The 23,242-nt window shown below is 45.5% G+C and overlaps 1 protein-coding gene across 4 annotated transcripts; it reads right to left on the bottom strand.

Annotated features, from left to right (window-relative positions):
* Positions 1-2,154: 2,154 nt before the first annotated feature.
* On the bottom strand, positions 2,155-21,255 carry RHEX (regulator of hemoglobinization and erythroid cell expansion). 4 transcript variants are annotated; one of them, XM_078440746.2, is made up of 8 exons: positions 21,145-21,255; positions 18,449-18,539; positions 7,515-7,701; positions 7,146-7,408; positions 6,832-6,932; positions 5,411-5,536; positions 4,034-4,104; positions 2,155-3,501 (listed from the first exon to the last, which is right to left on the bottom strand). In XM_078440746.2, exons 4-8 carry the CDS (start codon positions 7,154-7,156, stop codon positions 3,301-3,303), a joined length of 510 nt encoding a protein of 169 aa, XP_078296872.2. In that variant the 5' UTR covers positions 7,157-7,408; positions 7,515-7,701; positions 18,449-18,539; positions 21,145-21,255; the 3' UTR covers positions 2,155-3,300. The 4 variants fall into 4 exon arrangements, with proteins under 4 accessions (XP_078296872.2, XP_078296874.2, XP_078296873.2 ...); XM_078440748.2 differs by having other exon boundaries at positions 7,146-7,289; XM_078440747.2 differs by lacking the exon at positions 18,449-18,539 and having other exon boundaries at positions 7,515-7,704.
* Positions 21,256-23,242: the final 1,987 nt, after the last annotated feature.

Below are 23,242 nucleotides of genomic sequence, written 5' to 3'. Positions count from 1 at the left end.
CTGGACGAGCGATTGGGGCAGGTGCTAATGTTAACCTCCACGATGTATTTATTTGCTACAAATGTCATAGCTTTGAAACCAATCGTAGCAGAGTTCATTACAGATTTTAATCAGATGGTCAGTGGCATTCAGATCTCTGTGCCCCCCGACATCAATTCCCTGCTCCAGGAGGCCTAGTACAAACACTTCTCCATGCAGCTCGGTCTGGCTCAGTCCCTGGGGCATTGGTGGGGAGCCTGCAACAGGTAGACCTGCTCCCTTTCCTTCTGCCTCTTCTCCCATCAATTTATTTTTCACCCTTCTTTCTAAACTGAGGTCAGAAATCACCCTCTCTGGGACGTTTCCTTGGATGAAGTCTGATTTTAACATTCCATACCCAATCTGCCCAAGCAGTTAGAGGCTCTGCTCTCACTGCTCTATGTCAATTCTCTTTTGTCACATGTCTGGTACATGCTCTTGCCTGTCCCCGGGACTAGGTCCTAAGTGCCTTGACCTCACCCACCTGATGTTTAAGTCTTCTTTTAACATGTGCTCCTCCCAATCCCAGGGCTTTCCAGAATCCTGCAGAAAGCAGGCACTATTTCAGTTGTGCCCTCCCCTGGTGTAGGAGCGGTCTCAGCCATGTCTCCCCCCCCCCCCCCCCCAGAGGCATGGTAACTCTTGTGAACCTCTTCAACACACCCTTGATGTCTTTTTTCTTCTTGTTAAAAGAGATCAATAAGAAATAGAGTTTCATTTCTAGATACAGAGACAGTGTTGCTGGTGTTTATTTTTCATTCTGCCTCTCTAATCAACAACATCTTTTTTTTTCCTTATTAAGAAAAGCTTCCTGGGGCACCTGGGTGGCTCAGTCGGTTGAGCGTCCAACTTCAGCTCAGGTCATGATCTCACAGTTCGTGGGTTCGAGCCCCGCATCAGGCTCTGTGCTGACTGCTTGCTCAGAGCCTGGAGCCTGCTTCAGATTCCGTGTCTCCTTCTCTCTCTGCCCCTCCCCATTCACGCTTTGTCTCACTCTGTTTCTCAAAAATAAATAAATGTAAAAAAAATTTTTTTCAATAAAAAAGAAAAGAAAAGAAAAGCTTCCTAAGATGTCTTAGTCCATTCCAGTTGCCATAACAAAATACCACAAACTGGGTGGCCTCTAAAAAACAGAAATTTATTCCTTGCAGTTTTGGAGGCCAGAAGTCCAAAATTGGGGTGCTGGCACAGTTGGTGAGGGCCCCCATCTGGGTTGAACTTCACATCGGTTGTATTCTCACAAAACAAAAGGGCTAAGGAGCTCTGTAGGGTCTTTTTTCACAAAAGCACTAACCCCACCTTCATCCAATCCCACCCCCTCCATCCAACCCCACCCCCCTCCGTCCAACCCCACCCTCTCCGTCCAATCCCACCCCCTCCGTCCAACCCCACCCCCTCCATCCAACCCCACCCCCTTCATCCAATCCCACCCCCTCCATCCAACCCCACCCCCTCCATCCAATCCCACCCTCTCCATCCAATCCCACCCCCTCCATCTAACCCCACCCCCTCCATCCAATCCCACCCCCTCCATCTAACCCCACCCCCTCCATCCAATCCCACCCCCTCCATCTAATCCCACCCTCTCCATCCAATCCCACCCCCTCCATCCAATCCCACCCTCTCCATCTAATCCCACCGGAGTCCCCCCCCCCCCCCCCCCCGCCCCATTAATCCCATCATCTTGGGGGTTAGGATATTAACAGATGACTTTAATGGGCCACAAACATTCAAATCATAGCAGGAGAGGAACAACAAGAGCCAAAAGGTGGAGGGACACGTAGGCCAGCAAAATTGCACAGTCCCAGAAACCCAAACCAAAACCATCTCTTCAGATCATCTTGGGGAAGAGGAAGCTGGGAACATGGAAGTTGACTGGAAAGGTCATGTACAGCCGGCAGGTGGAGCACAGGTAACATGTCGTCTCTAAGACCTGGATGCCACCCATCTGGACTTGGGATTTGTCTTCGGCACGTTCCTAGGGCTTTCATCTTTTGAGATGTTTGTTTAGCTAATGTGAGTAAATTGCCTTTCAAGTCTTAATTAGCTATTTAAAAAAGTATATTGCATATTTATCTGGTTATTACTTATTGCGTGTTATCAATTTAAAAACATTTGAAGTTAATTCTCTGCGACTTTGTAGGACTAGACTGTCTGCAAACAGTGACCAAGTTTATCCTCCTTTCCAGTACTGACAGTTCTTCTTTTGGGCAATTGTTTTACTGTACCGATTAGGACTTCTAGAACAATGTTAGATGAAGGAAACGACAGGTTTGTGGACACTTACTCCATTCATGATTCAATAAAATTATGTTCTAGGTCCTTACCCATAAATATCATGAAGTCAGCTGATTTGAGATAAGCTATTCTTTTATTTTTAATGTTTATTTATTTTGAGAGAGAGAGAGAGGGAGGGGCAGAGAAATAGAGAGAGAGTATCCCAAGCAGGCTCCATGCTGTCAACACAAAGCCCCATGTGGGACTCGAACTCACGAACCGTGAGATCATGCCCTGAGCCAAGATGAAGAGTCTGATGCTTAACCATCTGTGCCTCCGTGGCGCCCCTGAGACAAGCTATTTTAATCAAGCTAAGAAAGTGCACCTTGTATTCCTAATTGGCTTTACACAAACAAAGAACAATCCAGAAAAGAATATTACATTCCATTGGATTGAATTTGGGGAGATTTTTCTCTGGAATCCCAGATTGTGATGCTAGTTGGTGTTTACCCAGAACTCTGTCTGTCATCTTTTGTTCCCTAAAAAACAGGGAATTCGAAGTTTGGATGATGGCGGGCTTTCTAAGTGGCCTATTTAAAGTGCTGAGGGCAGAGCGGGATTGCTCAGCTAGACGTAGCTCTGAAAAGGGGCAGCGTGCAGGGTTAGGCACGAGGAAAAGGGGAATTGGTAGTTGCCGTTTCATTTAAAATTTTTAAGGAAGCTGTTTATTGCCAAAAAATTAAAAAGCCCGGAGAGTCACTTTAACGGTAAGGTTACCAAACAGAACTCTGCTACAGCTGATCAAACATTTTTTTTCCCCACAATTTTCTGTGGAGAAAGACATTACCGCTTTCTCTACTGATATCTCCACTCATTCATACTTATCCTGGAAGTTCTACTTGACAGCTGACCTGAATCTTGCTTGCTGAGTGAGATACAGGCCTACTTATTCTCCTACGCCTTGTTTAAAACAAAACAAAACAAAATAAAACAAAAAACAGTCATTCCCTTCCAAAATGAGTGCAAGAATTTGTAGAGAACTGCACCCCGTTAAAACCCTAGAATTCACATGGCCACCTGAGTGTATTCTACCGACTCAGAGTTAGCAGGGGTCACAAAAGTCCAGAAATTGGGCCTGTGGCTTTTTGGATTGACATTGACGTAGTCTGTGGTTTCCTTTATGTTCTCATAGTCCAGGGCAGGTTCAGTTTTTAGTCCTCCAGGGGCTGGAAAGACCACTTGTGTGTAATTCACATCCTTGGTGGCCTTAGGGGAAAAAAAGCAGAGAAATGTGGGGTCAAGATTCCTACCAGGGTTGGAGGAGGGGACACCCCAGGACTGCACTCTCACTGAAGGACCCTCGTCTCGCCCTAGGCTGGCAGGGAGAGAAGCTGGCTCCGGGTGGCTGTGTCGGAGAGCAGGGCCAGGCCAAGGGGGAACACTACCAACAGCTCTGTGCCTCTGTCTGCAGGGAATTCAGGGGTTTCAGGAAAGATGTGGAGACTCAATCCCCGTGAGGTCAGGACTCAGAGCAGACTTTGGCCTGGTGACTGGGATATGGCGAGGAGGAGGTGGCCCATTGACACTTGCATTTTCATGGTTCACTCAGACCCATTTTGTGGGGATGCCATGAACCTGAGGATCATGACACCCGTCACCCGAGGATGTTGTAATGACTCAAGAAACCCCTCCATCCCTGCTCCCATCCTTGTAGCTGGAGTGGCCTGGATGCTCAGTCTTTTGTAGCAAGGACCCCAACTGCATATGAAGGGCTGGGACCACTAGGGGTGTCCATTACCTGGCAGGTGGGAGCCAAGCTGCCGGAGACGTCCGAGCTGTTGGAGCTATCTGAGGACGTGTCACTGTCATCTAGGGAGAAATAGAAACTGTTCTTCTAAGGAACACTGGGGAGCGGGGTGGGGGGTGGGGAGGTGTTAGGAGGGGATGGGCACAACGGAAGGGAGAAGGAGACTAAGTCAGGCAAAGCCAGCCATGCAAAGACAAGCAGGGAAGAGAGATACGGAGCCCGCAGTAGAGAAAGAAGACGCTGAACAGAGAAAGGGTGGGGAGAGAAAGCGCCCCCCTCCACCCCGCCAAATAGGCAAGAATGTGCCCAAGAGTCCAGACACTGCCGCGCTGTCCAGCTCCATCTAAGACTAATATCACTTGATTGTGCTGGAAGGGAGAAGCAGGAACACGCTGACGCAGCGTGGCCCCGAGCACGTAGCTCTGGCCTCCCTAGTCCCGGCCACAGGTTTGGCTCTAGACCTGTCACTAACGCTAGGCAGGTGACATCCCTTTTTGTGTCTGGTTTTGCTCCCTGTGAAACAAGGAGGTTGCATGATGATCTTTGAGGTGCCTGCCAGAGAGTCTCTGATTCTGGCCAGGCTTCGGTGACGCTCTAGGGCCAGGGTCACGATGAGGCCAGTGCCCCTCCCTTTTTGCAGAAACACCGAATTCACATGAGCGGTCTCTTCTGGTTCTCTCCTGCGCTGAGGTCTTATCTTGGTGCCAGGGAAGCCTGACAACCAGATCTCTCCAACTGAAAAGATAAAATTGGAAGGTCGGAGCGGATGCAAATCGATCAAGAGAAAACCCGCTGGAAAAGGTGCGATCTCTGGGGAGTGAGCACACAGGGGTAGCTGTCTTGCTTCGGAAGCAGCAATTTCCATTGTGTGAACGGTGACCTGGTGGGTCTCCCAACCCTCGAGAGAGAAAACCAGTGGGTGGTATTCCTGCTGGCTCGCCTGCCAGAGGGGAACGTAGACTTGAACCATCACCAACACTAGCATTTATTAAAACCCCTGGATACCACGGCCAGAGGCAGGCAGAGGCAGTTGAAATCTCGGCCAGACGGAAACAGGTGCCATAGTCTCAATGACAAAGACAGGAACAGAGATGGCCCCAAGCTCCCTTTGCAGTGGCTCACACATGATCAGAGGGGGAAAAGAACTTAGACCTACCCAAACCCAGCGAGATCTGCCCTGCGTGATGAAAGAGTAGCTTGCTGGAAAAGCTAGGCTGGTGAGGCCTTCGGGGAGGCAGGTGGGAGGAATCTTCCGGCCAGGGGCTGGGCTGGCCAGGACAGAGCCCGGCTGCGGCAGAGCAGCTCTCCACGGCCCGGACAGAGCAGAATAAGCTTTATGACAAGTTCTTCCCCTGCCCCGTTACTCACGCCTGTGACGGGGCGCAGGCACAGGAGCGCTTCGCGTCTCCTCCGTGGCAGCACATGGCTGACGCGCAGGGCTGGGCCAGGGGGCCTGGAGCCTGGCCCCTTTCAGGATCCGCTCACTCTGGCTGGCTAAAGGGGACAGGGCAAGGGTCAAAAGTGCCAGCTCTCCAGGTCAGGAACATCCTGTCTCTGAGCACTGCCCTCGAGACAGCAAAACATTCAGAGGAACCTCTTCAAACCTCAGCGCTCTGCTCACAACCCTGCAGCACCTCTCACCTCGCTTGCAGGATGAGCCAAAGCCCCAGCCTCCAAGGCCCCCTGTGGCCTCGCTGTTCCCCCCTCTCTCCGTTCCAGCCACACTGGCCTCTCTTCCAAACAGCTTTCTGCCTCAGGGCCTTTGCAGGTGCCACTCGCTTCCTCACTGCCAGATGTTTATACTAAAAGGTTGGCATTTCACTGATGCTGGCCATCATCCAATTCATACCTCCTTGCCTTGCTTCATCTTTTTCTTCCCTAGCACTCACCATAATCTAACATGTGTGTATTACCTGTTTTTCTAGTTTGTTGTCTGTGCCCCCCATGATGTGTAAGTTATATAAGGACACAGATTTTTGTTTGGTTCCCTGTCATATTGAATGAATGAATGAATGAATGGCTAGAGAAGCCTAGAGTCCCTTTATTTTATTTTCCCTAATTTTAATGCCATCCCAGAACAGAACACAGTAAATCAGTTCAAGAATTTAAGTCCATCTTGGAACTGGAGAGTGTGATGCTAAGTGAAATAAGCCATACAGAGAAAGACAGATACCATATGTTTTCACTCTTACGTGGATCCTGAGAAACTTAACAGAAACCCATGGGGGAGGGGAAGGAAAAAAAAAGAGGTTAGAGTGGGAGAGAGCCAAAGCATAAGAGACTCTTAAAAACTGAGAACAAACTGAGGGTTGATGGGGGGTGGGAGGGAGGGGAGGGTGGGTGATGGGTATTGAGGAGGGCACCTTTTGGGATGAGCACTGGGTGTTGTATGGAAACCAATTTGACAATAAATTTCATATATTGGAAAAAAAAGAATTTAAGTCCATCTTTTAGTCTAGCCATATTCCCTTCTCCTGGAATTCAAAGTCCTTTCTTCATTTTGAGTCCTTTGGTGGTGATGAAGAAAGTTAGGCCCAGGCTAAATGAGCCCACCCTCAAGAGTACTGCAGAAGCTTATCCGTAGGTAGAAGGTCTGGGTGGTGGAAGGGCTCTGGGCCATCATTCCAACCAGAAATAGGTTGGGTCAGAGTGGGGATTACCCAGTAAGGGATGACCCGGCTAGTGGATCCTCAAGTAGGTATTCAAGGGGTATTCCGGGGCTCGTCTTGCTATAGGCTCAGGGGTGGTCCCTACAGGTGACTAGGAGGAAAGAGCGCCAGGCTATTTACCCATGTGCCTGCTGAGCAGGTAGTTGATGGCAGCGAAGAGGCAGGTCTGTAGAATGAGGGACACCACTGCGATCACTAAGCCATGCCAGAACTTCATGTCTCTGTTGGGAACGGAGCAGCATCAGAGTTAGAGGTTGTGGAGATTCTAAATCGGCTGCAAACCCACCCTGCCCCCAGCCAGAGGCAGCCATCTGGTGTTGCCGTGTGTCTCAGGGCAGGTCTCTTTGCCTCTCTGGACGGGAAGGTGTAGGGAGCCAGGGAACGTGGCGTGCATGCTTGGAAGCCAGGTGCACGGTCTGATGGGAACCACTCACTCCGTCAGCATGATGAACTTGCAGGGCAGCTGTGGGCGTAGGTGAGGCTCAGGCTTTGGTGGGGGCAGGAAGAAGACACCTGGAAGGAACCACTCTGGGCACTTCGTCTCCACGTAGAGCCACCCGCGGGACCGTCCTACAGACCTGCAGGAGGCAAGGCAGCGGGTCAGGACTCCCGGGCTCTACGCTCCAATTCCCTTCAGGCGAACTCAGCTGCTCGGGGCGTCACTGGCTTTCCTCTCCCCAGATTTCAAGCTTTGAATCTACAAAACAGGCAGTATCTCGTAGTTCGGTGTTAGCACCGAACGGGGTGGGCACGCACTCGATGACAGCCCCAGCGCTGAGCCCCTGGCACACCCACCTTCCTACCTGATTCACACGGTCCCATGGCCGAGATATCAGTACGCTCTTTCGATAACAAGCAGCATGAGATTCAGAGAGCAGAGGCTCATGTCTGAGGTCGAACAGCTGGCAAGTGGTGGGGCCTGGATTTGGGCTCTAAGTCCAAGCCTGCACGTTCAACCACTGGTCTTGGCTTTCAGAGAATCTTCACCTGCTGCTGGAAAGCACCAAGGGGTTGAACACGCGCAAATACGCCAGGAGAGATTTGTTAAAGAAATCCAAATCTTGGGGTGCCTGGGTGGCTCAATCCGTTAGGCGACAGACTCTTGGTCTCAACTCAGGTCATGATCTCAGTTTGTGAGCTCAGGCCCCACATCAGGCTCTGCACTGACGGTGCTGAGCCTGCTTGGGATTCTTTCTCACTCCCTCTCTCTCTCTATCTGCCTGTATCCTGCTTGCACTCTTTCTCTCTCTCAATAAATAAATAAACTTAAAAAAAAAAAAAAAAAGAAAGAAATCACATGCACACCATTCGTGGCTTCGTGGGGTTTTAGACTCTGGACATCACTGGGGTTTAGACTCTGGATGCTCTTACACACTCATGAATATGTTGATTTTAAAAATCAGGGGGCGCCTGGGTGGCTCAGTCGGTTGAGCGTACGGCTTCGGCTCAGGTCATGATCTCACAGTTTGCGGGTTCGAGCCCCGCATCGGGCTCTGTGCTGACATCTCGGAGCCTGGAGCCCGCTTCGGATTCTGTGTCTCCCTCTCTCTGCCCCTCCCCTGCTCATGCTCTGTCTCTCTCTCTCCTTCAAAAATAAATTTAAAAATATTTAAATAAATAAATAAATAAAAATCAGGTGCCTGGGTAGCTCAGTCAGTTAAGCGTCCGACTTCAGCTCAACTCATGATCTCACGGCTAGTGGGTTCGAGCCCCTTATCAGGCTCTGTGCTGACAGCTTGGAGCCTGGAGCCTGCTTCGGATTCTGTGACTCCCTCTCTTTCTGTCCCTCCCCTGCTCATGTTCTGTTTCTCTCTCTCTCTCAAAAAATAAACATTAAAAAATTAATTTAAAAAATCAGCTTATGAATTTCATCAGCATGTTGCTGAATATGGAATTTACTAAAAGACAAAGGCAGGATAATTTCAAAGCCTCTGAGATGATACTTACTCAGCAGAGATGGGGAGACAACCACCCACCGCCCTGCTGCAGACCATAAACCTTAAACAGCCTTTCACTGTTCCTGACACCTATTTTCCCCATCAGTGTTTCCAAGGGCGAAGGGCAGTGGGAAAGTCCTAAAAGTCTTGTTTTTATTTGTAGTTTTCACACTGGGGCTTTCTAAGATCAGAACTCAGACCAAGAAGGAAGACAGAGAGAAGGCAATGAGGGGCAGGAAGGCTGTGGGGTTTGCCACCAAACCCTCTCCAGGGCTGTGGGCGTTGGCCAGCTGCAAGTTTCCAGAGAGAAAATACACCATCTCCTTTCACATACCAACACGCTAGTCCTTGGCAGTGGCTTTTCTTTACAAGATCAAAAGTTGGAAGCAACACATACCCAATTTCTTCATCGTACTTCCTTAACCCACCCCCTTCCCTACATAACTAATTCTAGATACTTCTCCCAAAGGAACCTAACGCTATCTACCCATTGCTTGTCAAAGTAAATGCTCCCGGTTGCCTCGTAAGCATCAGGTGCTGGTAAGAAGGGGCTACAGTGGGGGGGGGGGGGGGGGAGGCAGGGAGCAGGAGGTGAACACACCCCAGAAGGCAGGTGAGAAAGGACTCCGGGAAGTCCCTGAAGTCCATAGACCAGTGGGTAGAAAATCCAGTATCCCCCCGCAGGATGAGCAAACTGCGGAAAGAAAGCTTAGTCGAAAGTGACTTGTGCACAAAATGAAATTTGCAGAGTCAAGACGCTGGAAATAAAACACAGAAACGATGGAGATGAAGCAAAATGGGGATTTTTCAGGGAAAACGGTGATCTTGAAGGATTGGGCAACTTGATGGAAAAGGGCATAGTTATATTTTAAGTGCCTGGCTCTTGTCTTATTTTGGATAAACCCTCTTGAAATTTCGACAGGCATTGATTTCTCAAGCAAATTGCAGTATTGATTTCTGGGGCAGCTGCAAAAGATCGGACTTCACCGGGAGAGCTGTATGGCATCATGAAAGACGCAAAAATCACAGGCTGGTGTCTCTGGGAACCAACAGTGTTCATTTTCAAAGGCGTTTTAGTATGTTAGTATTTTTTGTTTAATATTTATTTAGTTTGCAGAGAGAGAGAGGGAGAAACAGAGCACGAGGGGAGAGAGGCAGAGAGAGAAGGAGACACAGAATCCGAAGCAGGCTCCAGGCTCTGAGCCATCGGCACAGAGTTCGACACGGGGCTCAAACTCATGAGCTGCGAGATCGTGACCCGAGCTGAGGTCAGACGTTTAACCGACTGAGCCACCCAGGCGCCCCTCTGGTGTGTCAGTATTGATTACCTCATATTCAATGTCTCATTTGTCCTTAATCACAGAAATTATTCTCCTTCTTTCATCCAAGGGCATGGCCAGAAAGCCACTAGGGCTGGGTTCTGAAACCACACTTAAATTTTAATTTCTTTTAAGGCTCCTTTCTCTCCTTATTCATTAAAAATTAAACAACTAATAGATATTTGTGGTACAATTCAAAATGCAAATAAGCAAAGCATTTCACAAAATCACCCCACGGTTGACTCCAGAGCACTCTCCACAGGTTCTCATACATGTATGTACTGTGCATAGGTGTGCATGTAAATCCGTGTTTACACGTGTACGATCTTTTCTAAACATCATACTGATCAGCAGCTTTTTCTCTTCACTGAGTATATCGTAAACATGTTTCCAGATCAGAAAAGCCTTCATTAAAAATTTCCACTCTGGGGGCGCCTGGGTGGCGCAGTCGGTTAAGCGTCCGACTTCAGCCAGGTCACGATCTCGCGGTCCGTGAGTTCGAGCCCCGCGTCAGGCTCTGGGCTGATGGCTCGGAGCCTGGAGCCTGTTTCCGATTCTGTGTCTCCCTCTCTCTCTGCCCCTCCCCCGTTCATGCTCTGTCTCTCTCTGTCCCCAAAATAAATAAAAAACGTTGAAAAAAAAAATTAAAAAAAAAAAATTCCACTCTGGAGGCCCTCGGGCCAAATTCGGCGCCTAGGTGATTTTGTCTGATGAAGTCCTTTAAAGATTTGGATTTGGATGCCCTAAGAAGGGGTGTGTGCTCTTCTGTCCCTGACTGATCCCCAAAGCCATTTGAGTTTGCTACATACTTGAGTTTCTGGCATACTACTATTCTATTTTATCAGTGTTTCTTAGCGCTCTGTGACTTTCAGAGCCAGACAGTTCCTTGTTGTCCAGAGCTGTTTTGCGCCCCACTGGATATTCAGCATCTTGGAAGACCACCATTGTAACAGGCTAATGTAACAACCAAAATGACCAAAAATGACCCCACACATTTCCAAATGCCCCAGGGTGAGGCAGTCACTTTTGCCCCCAGTTGAGAATCGCTGCATTAAATAAATGTCCCATTATTTTAAAACCAATATCTTAGTTTGGCTCTTCGTACAGAACCATATTGCCTACGCTTCCTTCCATCATTTTGGTATATTGTGAACATCTCACTAACCAAATGGTGCACAGAACCTGTGTCAGTATATAGCATAAAGTCCAACAGACTTCAGTCTGAATCCAAGTTCTGTTCCCTTCTAGATGTGAATTATTAAACCTCTCAGTACCTCAGCTCCTGTACCTGTAAGATGAGGAGAACGATAGCCTCTATCTCAGAGAGTTCTTGTGTGGGCTCAGTGCTTTATGCTGTTTGTATGGAACTTCATGCAACATCAGGCTTGTGAGAAGCACGCGATGATTACGGATGGGCCCCACGACAGTTTGACTTAATTTTTAGATGTTACAATGGGTACGGAAAAGCATACCCATTCAGTAGAAACCGTACTTGGAATTTTGACCTTAGATCTTTTTGTGAGCTGGCGATATGCTGTGCAAACCCTCTCTGATGTGGGGCAGCTCCCAATAAGCCACGCGATCATGAGGGTCCACAGACAATACACTCATAACCCTTCTGTACCCATACACGCCTTCCGTTCTTCACTTTCAGTACAGGATTCAATAAAGTACATGAACTATTCGACACTTCATTAAACAATAGGCTCTGTGTCAGATGATTAGATTTTAGGCTAATGTAAGTATTTTGAGCACGTTTAAGGCAGGCTAGACTAAGCTCTGATGTTTGGTAGGTTAGGCGGAGTAAAAGCATTTCCGATTTATAATAGTTGCGATTTATGATGGGATTATCGGGAGCTGGCCCCATCGTAAATCGAGGAAGTTGCGAACTACACGTTGTTCAACCCTGAAACACTTCACCAAGATGGTGACTGGAGTAGAGCTATTAAAAATCGAGTTGGTCTATTTTAGGAAAGGCAGGCATTCATGTTGAGCACAGTTTGAAGATAAGATCAGGGACAGGATGAGGTATGAAAATGATGACAGATGTCATTATTTAAGTGGCTAATGGCCCCTAACCACAATGAGCAGGTTGTTCCTTGGGGTCTAATTGCAGATTGCTGATCAGACAGTGGGCAAAAACATCTGCTCATTTGCACTCCCCCCACAACACACACACATACCAAATAACCAGGAAATGAGCAATTTAGAGTAATTATGTTGTGAAAAAAGTGCCTGGACTGTGAGAGTTTGCCGTGGCTCATTCCATGATCAAGATTTGGACTCTCCTGTCCTCTTTCACATGCTTAGTTTTGATGCCCAGACCAATACTAATGTAACGCCCTGCCAGGCATTTCCCAATCACGCTCCCACAGGGTGCTGGGAGCCTCTCCTCTGCTTGCTTCAGGCCTGGGTGGAAGTCCCGAGACGTCCAGTTAGGCCTGGGTCCCATCTTATTGTTTCCCCTTTCTTGTGATAGAGGAGCTCTCGTGGGGCTCTCGTTGGTACAGCCTAACATAGAGGTGAAATAATTAAGAGGCACCTCCTCCTGGCTGACACCATGCTTTCACTGAAGAGTCACAAAGAGTCGTTTGAAAAAAGAGCACAATAGAAGATGATTTACATGAAAATCATATGGAATGCAATAATCAATAATCACTCTCAACATTGTTAGGCTATCAATCTTTTAAAATTAAGTAGCTTTAGGGTACTGGGTACCTGTCCGTTAAGGTAGCTCCTGGGTAGCTCAGTCCGTTAAGCATCAACTTCCACTCAGGTCATAATCTCACCGTTCGTGAGTTTGAGCTCCACATCGGGCTCTGTGCTGACAGCCCAGAGCCTGGAGCCTGCTTCAGATTCTGTGTCTCCCTCTCTCTCTGCCCCTCCTTGCTCGCGCTCTGTCTCTGTCTCTGTCTCTCTCTCTCTCTCCTGCGCTTGCCTGCTGGGGAGCTGGGACGGGTAGAATCCTTTCTAGGCCCTGGAGAATGAAGGGGCTTGGTGCTTCAAAGTCCTCAGGTTCCTTCTAGCTCCAAGCATTCTGTTCTTTAAAGACTGAAGTCAGGAAGGGGAAAGAGAAGCAAATTTGGATGGAAATGGGATATTTTGAAAGAAAACAAAATCTGTTTCTATTTTATAGTATCATCCAGTCTCCTCCACACTACTAGACTTTTCTTCCTTAATTTAATATGCAGTTGGGAATAATCAAAAAAAAGAGGAAACATAAATCAGCCAAACCACGGAAACCGTATACATACACGATTATGTATATAACCACGGAAACAGAGGAGATCAAAAACTGTGAGGCTACTAAGGAATTTTTTAATGTAATCTCAATAAAATTCATGAGTTTCTAGAAAGATATAAACGAGCAAAATTGATTCCATAAGGCACCAAAACCAAAACAAGATCACAAGAAAGAAGTTGGGGAGGCAGCATGGCATGCAGCCGCTAAAGACAGAGAACTGGCGTCTGGAAGCGTGGGTTCACACCCCAGCTCATTCCCTGCATGAGCTTGGTCTAGTTCTTGAACCCGTCAAAGCCTTAGTTTTCTTATCTGTAAGATGGGAGCAATAATAACTGGTTCTTAGGTTTGAATAAGATGGATACAAATGATACCTGCTTCTGAGGATAAAGTCAGATGAGTTACGTGAAGTAGTTATTACAACTTTCGCCACATAGAAAGAAGCATACAATAGGGGCGCCTGGGTGGCTCAGTCGGTTGAGCATCCGACTTTGGCTCAGGTCATGATCTCGCAGTTTGTGAGTCTGAGCCCCGCATCGGGCTCTGTGCTGATGGCTCGGAGCCTGGAACCTCCTTCATATTCTGTGTCTCCCTCTCTCTCTGCCCCTCCCCCGCTCACACTCTGTTTCTCCCTCTCTCAAAAATAAATAAACATTAAAAAAAAATTTAAAAAAGAAAGAAGCATACAACAAAAGAGAGTTACTATTATTTAGAAATTAAAAGCATTATTGGAACTAATCTACTCAAATTTTGTGTCCAAATAGTTGGGGTTTTTTTTGTTTTGTTTTGTTTTAATTTTAGAGAGTGGGGCAGAGGGAGAGAGATCATCTTAAGCAGCCTCCACTCTCAGCATGGGAGTCCGATGTGGGGCTCGATCCCATGATACTAGGATCACGACGTGAACCAAAATCAAGAGTCAGACTCTCAACCAACTGAGTCACCCAGGCACCCCCCGAATAGTTTTAGAAAATAAGTTACTTCAAACTTTTAAGGAACACGTAATGTTTATGCTGTATAAGCAGATCCAGAGCATAAAAAAGGTGGAAAACTCTGCAGGATCTTGTCACTTACAAATACAGAAGTAAATATAGGATAATGTCAAGGAGTTCCTTCAGGAACATCCAGGAAATTAGTTATTACAATAATGAAAACTAATGTTGGGTATTTAACATGACCTTACTCTGCAAGGATAGACACTACCACCATTTCCTAGATAAGACAGAAAGGTTTGGAGAGGTCGAGCAATTTGCCCTGGTCCCCCATCACCACCCCACCATGGCCAGAGCCAAATTTCAAACCAAGCCCAGCTCTCAATCATTACAGCAAATTGCCTCTTACATGATATGAATATAGCATCAATAGATCAAGTTTTTATTTTATTATTATTATTTTTTTAACATTTATTTATTTTTGAGACAGAGAGAGAGAGAGAGAGAGAGAGAGCATGAGTGGGGGAGAGGCGGAGAGAGAGGGAGACACGAAATCTGAAGCAGGCTCCAGGCTCTGAGCTGTCAGCACAGAGCCCAACGCGGGGCTTGAACCCACAAACTGTGAGATCATGACCTGAGCCAAAGTCAGATGCTTAACCAACTGAGCCACCCAGGCACCCCAAGAACCAGTTTTTAAAATGTTCATCTCAGTAAAACACCGAAAAACATTTGATGAAATAAAATACTCATTTCTTACTTTTTAAGTTAATAAAATAAGAATATGAGAATAATTTCTTACTATAATAAAGAATATCCCTTCTGTACCAATAATCAACATCTTACCAAGTGGTAAAATGTTTTAGCAGCCAAGAACAAAGATGTCTGCTGTAACCATTTTAAAAAATTAATCCTGGAAACTCTAACCCTGGGAAGTTAGAAGTTCCTCCGACCTCTAACCTAGAGTAATAATAAGGGTGTGGAATGTTTATTGAGATGTTCTGTGACACTTTGACATCTATAACTCACCTGATTCTCTCAATCACCCTAGGAGGTAGGTGCTATTTTTCTCCTTTTTCTTTTCTTTCTTTTTTTTTTTTTAATTGAAATATAATTGTCATTTCCATTTTACAGAGGGCAAAACTAAGACACGTAGAAGTTAAGTAATTTGCTCAAGGTGGTAAGAAGAGTTAATGGGGTTTTTGTGCCCAGGCAGCCGGGTGTTGGAGCCTAAGCTAATTAACTGATACGTGACATTAACGAAGGTACAGCTTGGGGAAGGGCAAGTCAAATTTATCCTGATTTGCAAGAGATGTGATTTTATACCTAGAAATCCCAAACGGTCAATTGAAAAAGCAGTGAGATTAATCAGACTACTCAGGAAAAGTCCTGAAAGCATGATAACTATTCTAAAATTACCAGCTCTTCTTCCTATTGTATCAGCAATAACCAGTGAGGTAATGGAATTGCATGGAGGGGGGCCCGGCAACCTTAGCAGCCATTGCACCTCATAGAGCTAAGAATAATTTTAATTGTAAGAAAGTTATTTTGAAGAAAATAATAAAAACGTACTGAGAGATGTACAAGACATAAACTAATAGAGAGACACTAATAGAGAGAACATTCCCATGTTCCAGACTGGCAATCCAGAAGACTAAAAAAAAAAAAAAAAAAAAAAATCACTTTGAAATTAATTTGCTGGTTCAATATAACTCCAGTCAAAACTACAGTGAGAAATTTTTTACGACTCCAAATGAATTCTATAATTTATCTGGGCAAAAAATTAACAACAGTCCAGAAGATCTGGAACACGTTTGAAAAGGATTTGTGACCAGGCAGGTTCCTGACATACCATTGTTAAAGGGTGGTGCAGATTTGAAAAACTACACTAGGATGTACAATAAATATTATCATAAAAGTGGTTCACAAGGCAGTGGGAGGAAAGGAAAGTGTCATTTAGAAAATGTTGCACACAGAATAATGAATTAGCCACCTGTAAGAAAAAAAATAACTTACACCCAGACATGATACAACAAAATAAATTCCAAAGGGATTAAAGAAGTAAATCGTTTTAAGTCATTAAAAGTAGAGTCATTAAAAGTAGAAGGATATGGGACTGGATATTCACATATTCAATAATATTTATTAAATCCCCAGATGAGAGAAAACTGTCTCAGCTTATACGCAATGGAAGAAGTCACAAAGCAACAGGAAAAAATAGATTCCACTCTAAAATATTAAAACTTCACATATTAAAGTCAAGTAAGCAAAATTTAAAGGCAAATAGACAAAAACGTTAGAACCAGTGTGTGCAATACATAACTTTAAAAGGTTTTAGATTAAAAAAATTTTTAAGAAAAGCCCTCCTATCCCCAAATGATAAATGGGTAAAAAGCATGGAACAGTTTACAGACAATCTGGAATAGGACTAAAGCTATTATCACAAGGTAGCTGTACCCACTATTGATTAAAGAAGTGAAAGATGGGAAACAACCTAACTGAAACACAAAGATTAGATAAATTAGGGTGAAGGTATAGAGTGGAATATTATACCAACATTTAAAATTATATTGAGAAAAAATTAATCTGAGGAAGGAATCTGTTCCATGAGGAAGAACAATGCAGTTATAGTTAGCTACCTACAGAACATATTTTTTTAAAAAAGAATGAAAATTTGTACAAAAAAGAAAACTTTGGGTCATTAAATGTTTTTGTCTTTTATATTAGTTTAGTGATAACCCCCAATCACCTGATTTGGTTCACCAAATCCCGAATAGTTCGTTGACAATAATTTTTCATATCAAATATAGATTTATTCGTGAATGTAAATTTATGGCAATTAAATTGGGGGTTATTTTAATGTTCTTTTTTCAAAAAGGGGAAATAGAAAAAAAATATACCTAAATGTTAACAAAACTGCATATTGCAATTGTGGATGATGTTTTATTTAATTCTTTACACTATCTGTCATATCAAAGTTTTCTGCAATGTACATGTATCTTTTTTCTAATCAGGAAAAGAAAACAAGCCCAGAAATTCTGAGCTGCTCAGTCAGCATAGTTGCAAACTTATCTACATCAAAAATTCATTTACAATCTAAACTATATCTCATCATGTTAATAGAACACTGAGACAATCAGCTAAATGTCCGAGTTCCAATCGATCAAATACACACTGAGAGGTCTAGGTGCACGGCCCTGGGCGAAATACTCTGATGGACAGGAAGAAGGAGAGAAGGCCATCTGAGCATTCAAGAGCTCACACTGTGTCGGAAAATCCGGACGTTAATAAGCGAAAAATCCAAAAGAAGAGATGTCACCATGAAGCATGACGAATGTTCAGAAGGAGTGGTGTCAGTACTATGCACTGTGTCAGAGGAAAAGTTGATCCCCGCTCAATAGAATATTCAGAGAGGAGTCACTGAGTAGAACGACTGAAGAACAGGCTATGGCTGGATGGAGAAGGAGGGCCAGAGCAGGCCGGCTGAAGGTGGCTGCCAGCTCTGGCTACAGGGAAATCCACTCACCGTCTTCAACAAGTTTCGACACAGATTTAGCCACATGTAAATAAGAGAGTGGGAGCAAGTGGGGTATACCACAAGCCAACCTCACAAGTAGGTGCAGGAAAATACGGAGGAGCAGGGACTTGGGGGCCAGGGGGATTGGCTTTGAAGTTTTAGCTCTGGCCCTCCTGCCTGTGAGTTGCTTTCTTTCCCCAGGCCTCGAGTTTTACCTGAAAAATGGGGACAGCACCTGTTTCATTTTTTCAACTCAAGTTGTGTGCTTGCTATGTGCCAGCATCGGGAGAAGCATTTTGCATAAATTATTTCGTTTAATCATCACGATGGCAAACTTACGAGGTCGCCACTGTGGTCGTCCCCAGGTTATATATGAGAAAATCGGACTCTAATCCCGCACGGGGAGGACAGAATTCAAACCCAGGCTGTTTGGGGCCAGAGCCGTCACCACACTGCACACAGTATTTGAGAAGGTCAGCTGAGTGCCTGGCTCGTATGGGTGCTCAACGGGGAGTGATCCTCAGACCAGAACAGAGGATTCAACACAAACTGGCTGAACTATATAAACACACCATTTCCACAGGGCCCTGTAAGGAAACTGGGCTGACCCATGACTTTCAGATGGGAGATATAAGCAACCCAAGGCACGGAGCCATATGGTCCTGGGAGGTGTCAGTCCTAAACAGTCCCTGCTCCCACGACTGCTGCCGTGTCCATGCACCGGAGGACGGAGAAGATCAAAATATCCACCAGTGAGAAGGGAGGAGTGAGGGGACAGCAGAGGGTTGGGGCGTCACCTTTGTCCTGGGTGTCAGAACAATCGTCTCTGGGTTCCCGTCAGCGCCGGTTACCATGGCAGGGGCCTCAACCCAGGTGGTTGGGACACATCTGGAATATGAAACGAGAACCCAGATCAACTTTCCAGCCTGGTGACTTTGCAAATTCGGCCACCTTTGACAGGTCACCTTGTCTTTCTGAGCCTCAGTTTCCCTGTCTACAACTGAGGGGGGAGGGTGTGTCTAGTTCTAACGTTTTGTTGTCCTAGGATTCTGAGTCTAATGTGGACACAGATGATGAGACTCCAATCAACCAGAAATAGCACCTTTGAGTTCCCACGAGATATGCCACATGTCTAGTAATACATATTCATAGGGGCAGGCACTGACAATTTTTGAGGAAGAAAACCAAATTATACGAAATGTCTGATTCATAATATTGGGGAAGTCATTGTGCCAGCAATTGCTTGAGATAAATGCAACCCGAATTCAGAGAAACGAAGAACCTTCTACAGATTATGCTCAGTTTGTGAATGCTGCCGTGGCTCTGACCAGGGCTTGTCCATACTTTATACTCCGCAGTTTCTGGCACGATACTTGGAGACGAGGTGTAGGAGAGGCACTTTGTAACATTCTTTGCAATCAAATCAATTCACATAGGAGAAACACTGTTTAACCTTAGGGTTGATGTCCCTGAGTCTCCGTTGCCTCCTCAGCTCATTGGGAATTCAAACGTCTCCCTCAAAGAGTTTTTATCAAGAGGGGTAAGGGAGACTGTGAGATCTTCCAGCACTTTCCCTGCCTCACTGCTGGGTCTCAGGACCAGCGCTGGCTTCATGGGCATGACTCCTATGCAGCCTCGCAGGGCGAGGGCCCCTTGATTGGTTTCGGGCTCTGCTCTTGCCATCTTTAAATTCTTAATAATTTTGGGGGGCTCCTGGGTGGTTCAGTAGGTTGAGCATCCGGCTTCGGCTCAGGTCATGATCTCGCGGTTCATGGGTTCGCGTTCTGTGCTGACAGCTCAGAGCCAGGAGCCTACTTGGGATTCTGTGTCTCCATCTCTCATCGCTCTCTCTGCCCCTCCCCCAGTTGCGCTCTGCCTCTCTCAAAAGTAAATAAACATTAAAAAATAAATAAATAAATTCTTAATAACTTTTTAACAGGGAACCCCAGATTTCCATCTGTCCTCCGCCCTGCCAATTGCACAGCCAATCCCACTCAAGGTATTATTTTGAGTAGAGTTTCCAAAGCTTGAATAATAAGGTCAGTTTACAGAACAAGCCACAGGCCTGTCCACTGCCACAACTTCCCTAAGTGCCTCAGCTACACTTCTGACCACTGTGCTTTCCAAACTCCCCAGAGGACTGCTCCCAGAACACTCTTCTGAGCTAACTTCTCCACAAGTGTTTTCTTTCACTGTTTGACTTCAGTCAAGTCATTTAACACCTCTGTGCCTCAGTTTCCTCATCTGTGAAGAGAAGTTACGAATAGCACATTTTCAGGCATTCTGTAAGGATTAAATGAATTAGAATACGTCAAGCTGTCAGAAGAGTTGCGGGCGCATAGCAAACTCTACGTAAGGTCACCTATTATTCTTTGCTGTTGTTCCATGACTCTCCTCTTTGACAGCCCGCATTTTCTGACTTCCATTTATAACATTTTCTTTTGTTTTAACTTCCTTCTTTTTTCTTTTTTTTTTTTTTTCTTTTTGTAGAGAGAGAGAGAGCACGAAAGCTAGGCAGAGGAGCAGAGGGAGAAGGAGAGAGAATCTCAAGCAGGCTCCAAACTCAGCAAGGAGCTTGACGTGGGGCTCAATCCCACAGCCCAGGGATCATGACCTAAGCCAAAATCAAGAGTTGAATGCTTAAATGACTGAGCCGCCCAGGTCCCCCCCGCACCCATTCATAACATTTTCAAATTGCCACCCCGGTCAGCTTCCCACCACGTACACCAGTTTTTTGCAACTCAGAACAACCTTCTGGAACCTGAAGGAAAAGCCTTCTGCAGGGAGATATTCTCTTGGATCTGGTTTCCAGCAGCCCAGAGTAATTAATTAATGGAGGGGTACCTGGGTGGCTCAGTCAGTTAGGTATCAGACTCTTAATTTCAGCTCAGGTCATGATCTTGTGGTTCGTGAGCTGGAGCCCCACATTGGGCTCTTTGCTGACCGTGAAGAGTCTGCTTGGGATTCTCTCTCTCCCTCTCTCTCTCTCTCTACGCCTCCCCCACTCTCCTAATCTTGCTCTCTCAAAATAAATAAATAGACTTAAAAAATTAAAAAAAGAAATTTATTTTAAAAGTAGCACTTTACTGGGCACTAAACTACTCCTTGTCTGTAATCCTCATAGCAATACTGGACGGTGGGTGGTTTTATACCCATTTTACAGATGAAGAAACTGAGGCTTACACAGGGCTAGCAGCATTCTTTGGATCTAGTTCTGTCTGGATCCAAGGTCTACCCACCTTCCAGCCAGGAGCTCTGATTACTGCCACAATTAGTACAGACATACCTTAGATCTTGGGAACAAGAAACTAATATCCATCAAGTAAAAACTGCTCAATCTCAGGTCCAGTCCAACCTGAATGCAATCGAATTCCACACTCTGGAATCTCAGCACATAAACAGAGAATCCCCTCTGAGACTTCTACACATGTATGTTCACAGATACACATTCCTTCAACTAATCTAAAATTCTACCTACCCAGACAATACTTACCTCCAGGGCCAAGAGCAAGGTCTGATCCCAGCTGGTGTTTTGACAATGTTTCCAATGATGGAAACATCTCCTCTACAGACCCCCCAGCCCCATCCGGAAGCTCCTCACTCATTGGAGGTCAGTCGCAAATGTTTCATCATTTCCAACAGGGCGGGGACAGGCTGCTCAGAAGATAATAATCTAACTCTGTTGAGTAGAACCGAGTGAAGCAATAGATAACACCTTCTATCTCCCTCAGCAGGGCTCTACCCGGCTCCTCTTTGCAGACAGTTTACACAGATGGAGGAGATTAGTGGTCTCTCTCCATGGGAATGCACACTGAAATACCACCAATATGCACATAACCTGGTAAAGGGGAAAGAGCACTGGTAAGAGGAGTCAAGAGGCCTGGGTTCAAGTCCAACCTCGGATGTTAACTTGCTGCATGAGTTCAGACAAATCACTTTCCCACGAGGAACCTCATGTTCTTCCTCCATAAAATGAAGAAGTGGGTCTCGAGATATTAGCAAAGGTCCCTTCCAACTTGGCCCATCTTTGATGTGACCGTAGATTAAGAGATTGCATATGGGACGCAGGGCAACTGATGAGGATCATTTTCCAAGGACAATTTCTTTGCCATTCAACATTAAATGGGGCCAACCTAGGATGGTTGTTGCAGTTTGTGTGATAGACCAGCTTTGGGCGGGTCTCAAGCTAAACCCCAGGACTGAAATTTGGGAGCGAAGAAGATGTGATGAGGATAAAATGATCCTGATAGGAAACCAAGAAAGCAGAATTTTATAAATCTCTGTGATATCACCTCCCTGTCACAGGACAAGTTAACCAGTATAGAATAATGGCTTCAGAATCAGATATATTCAGATTTAAACCCTGCTATACTACTTGGTAGCTGTGTGACTTGACAAAAGTTGCTTAACCTCTCTGATCCTCAGTTTTTTCATCTGTAAAATTGGGTTAACAATAAATACCTATTTTTTTAATCTCATAAGGTTTTTTTTAATATATGAAATTAAATTCTTTTTTTCCAATATATGAAATTTATTGTCAAATTGGTTTTCATACAACACCCAGTGCTCATCCCAAAAGATGCCCTCTTCAATGCCCGTCACCTCCCCTCCCCTCCCTCCCACCCCCCATCAACCCTCAGTTTGTTCTCAGTTTTTAACAGTCTCTTATGCTTTGGCTCTCTCCCACTCTAACCTCTTTTTTTTTTTTTCCTTCCCCTCCCCCATGGGTTTCTGTTAAGTTTCTCAGGATCCACATAAGAGTGAAACCATATGGTATCTGTCTTTCTCTGTGTGGCTTATTTCACTTAGCATCACGCTCTCCAGTTCCATCCACGTTGCTACCAATGGCCATATTTCATTCTTTCTCATTGCCACGTAGTATATAAACCACCGTTTCTTTATCCATTCATCAGTTGATGGACATTTAGGCTCTTGCCACAACTCATAAGGTTTTTTAAAGTGAAGTCATATAAATAATTAGGCAAAGCACTTAACAGAAGTTCCTTTCTGTGGTAAACAACAAATGGTAGCGATCTATACTTTTATTCTCTGAAAGAAAGTTAGAAAGCCATTCTTTAGGCTGAGTCCGGCTCGGTGTTCTATAACCCTCGATGTATCATCGGCTCACTGTGGAAATACGTTTGTGGCGGTAGCTGCTGCTTGGGGTTGTGTTAATAACACAAAGCCCTGCTATCACTCAAGATTTGGGGACACACAAGAGTGATTTCCTAACTGGACTGTCCATGTCCTCCACATTGACCTGCTAATGTCAACTACACTTCTCTCTGCTCCCGACTCTGCCATGATCTCTAAGTGATTAACTCGAGCTACAGTTAACCTACAGGAATCAAGACAAATCTCTGCACTTTGATTATCCTCTCACACGAACTATGGCAGCAGCCAGAGTTGCGCAAACTTCACGAAGCTCTGCTCTTTTGCATGGACCACTCTTGGACCAGAACCTTCCACGAGCCTCTCTGAGGCTCACAGGATCATGTAGTTATTTTTAAAAATTTTTTTTTTTACATTTATTTATTTTTGAGACAGAGAGGGACAGAGCATGAACGGGGGAGGGTCAGAGAGAGGGAGAC

This window comes from Panthera onca, chromosome F1 (genome assembly GCF_046562875.1).
Source record: "Panthera onca isolate mPanOnc1 chromosome F1, mPanOnc1 haplotype 2, whole genome shotgun sequence".
In the NCBI taxonomy this organism is placed as follows: Eukaryota; Metazoa; Chordata; class Mammalia; order Carnivora; family Felidae; genus Panthera; species Panthera onca.
The sequence above is the reverse complement of the archived record's forward strand: the minus strand, read 5'-3'. Positions and strand labels throughout refer to the sequence as shown.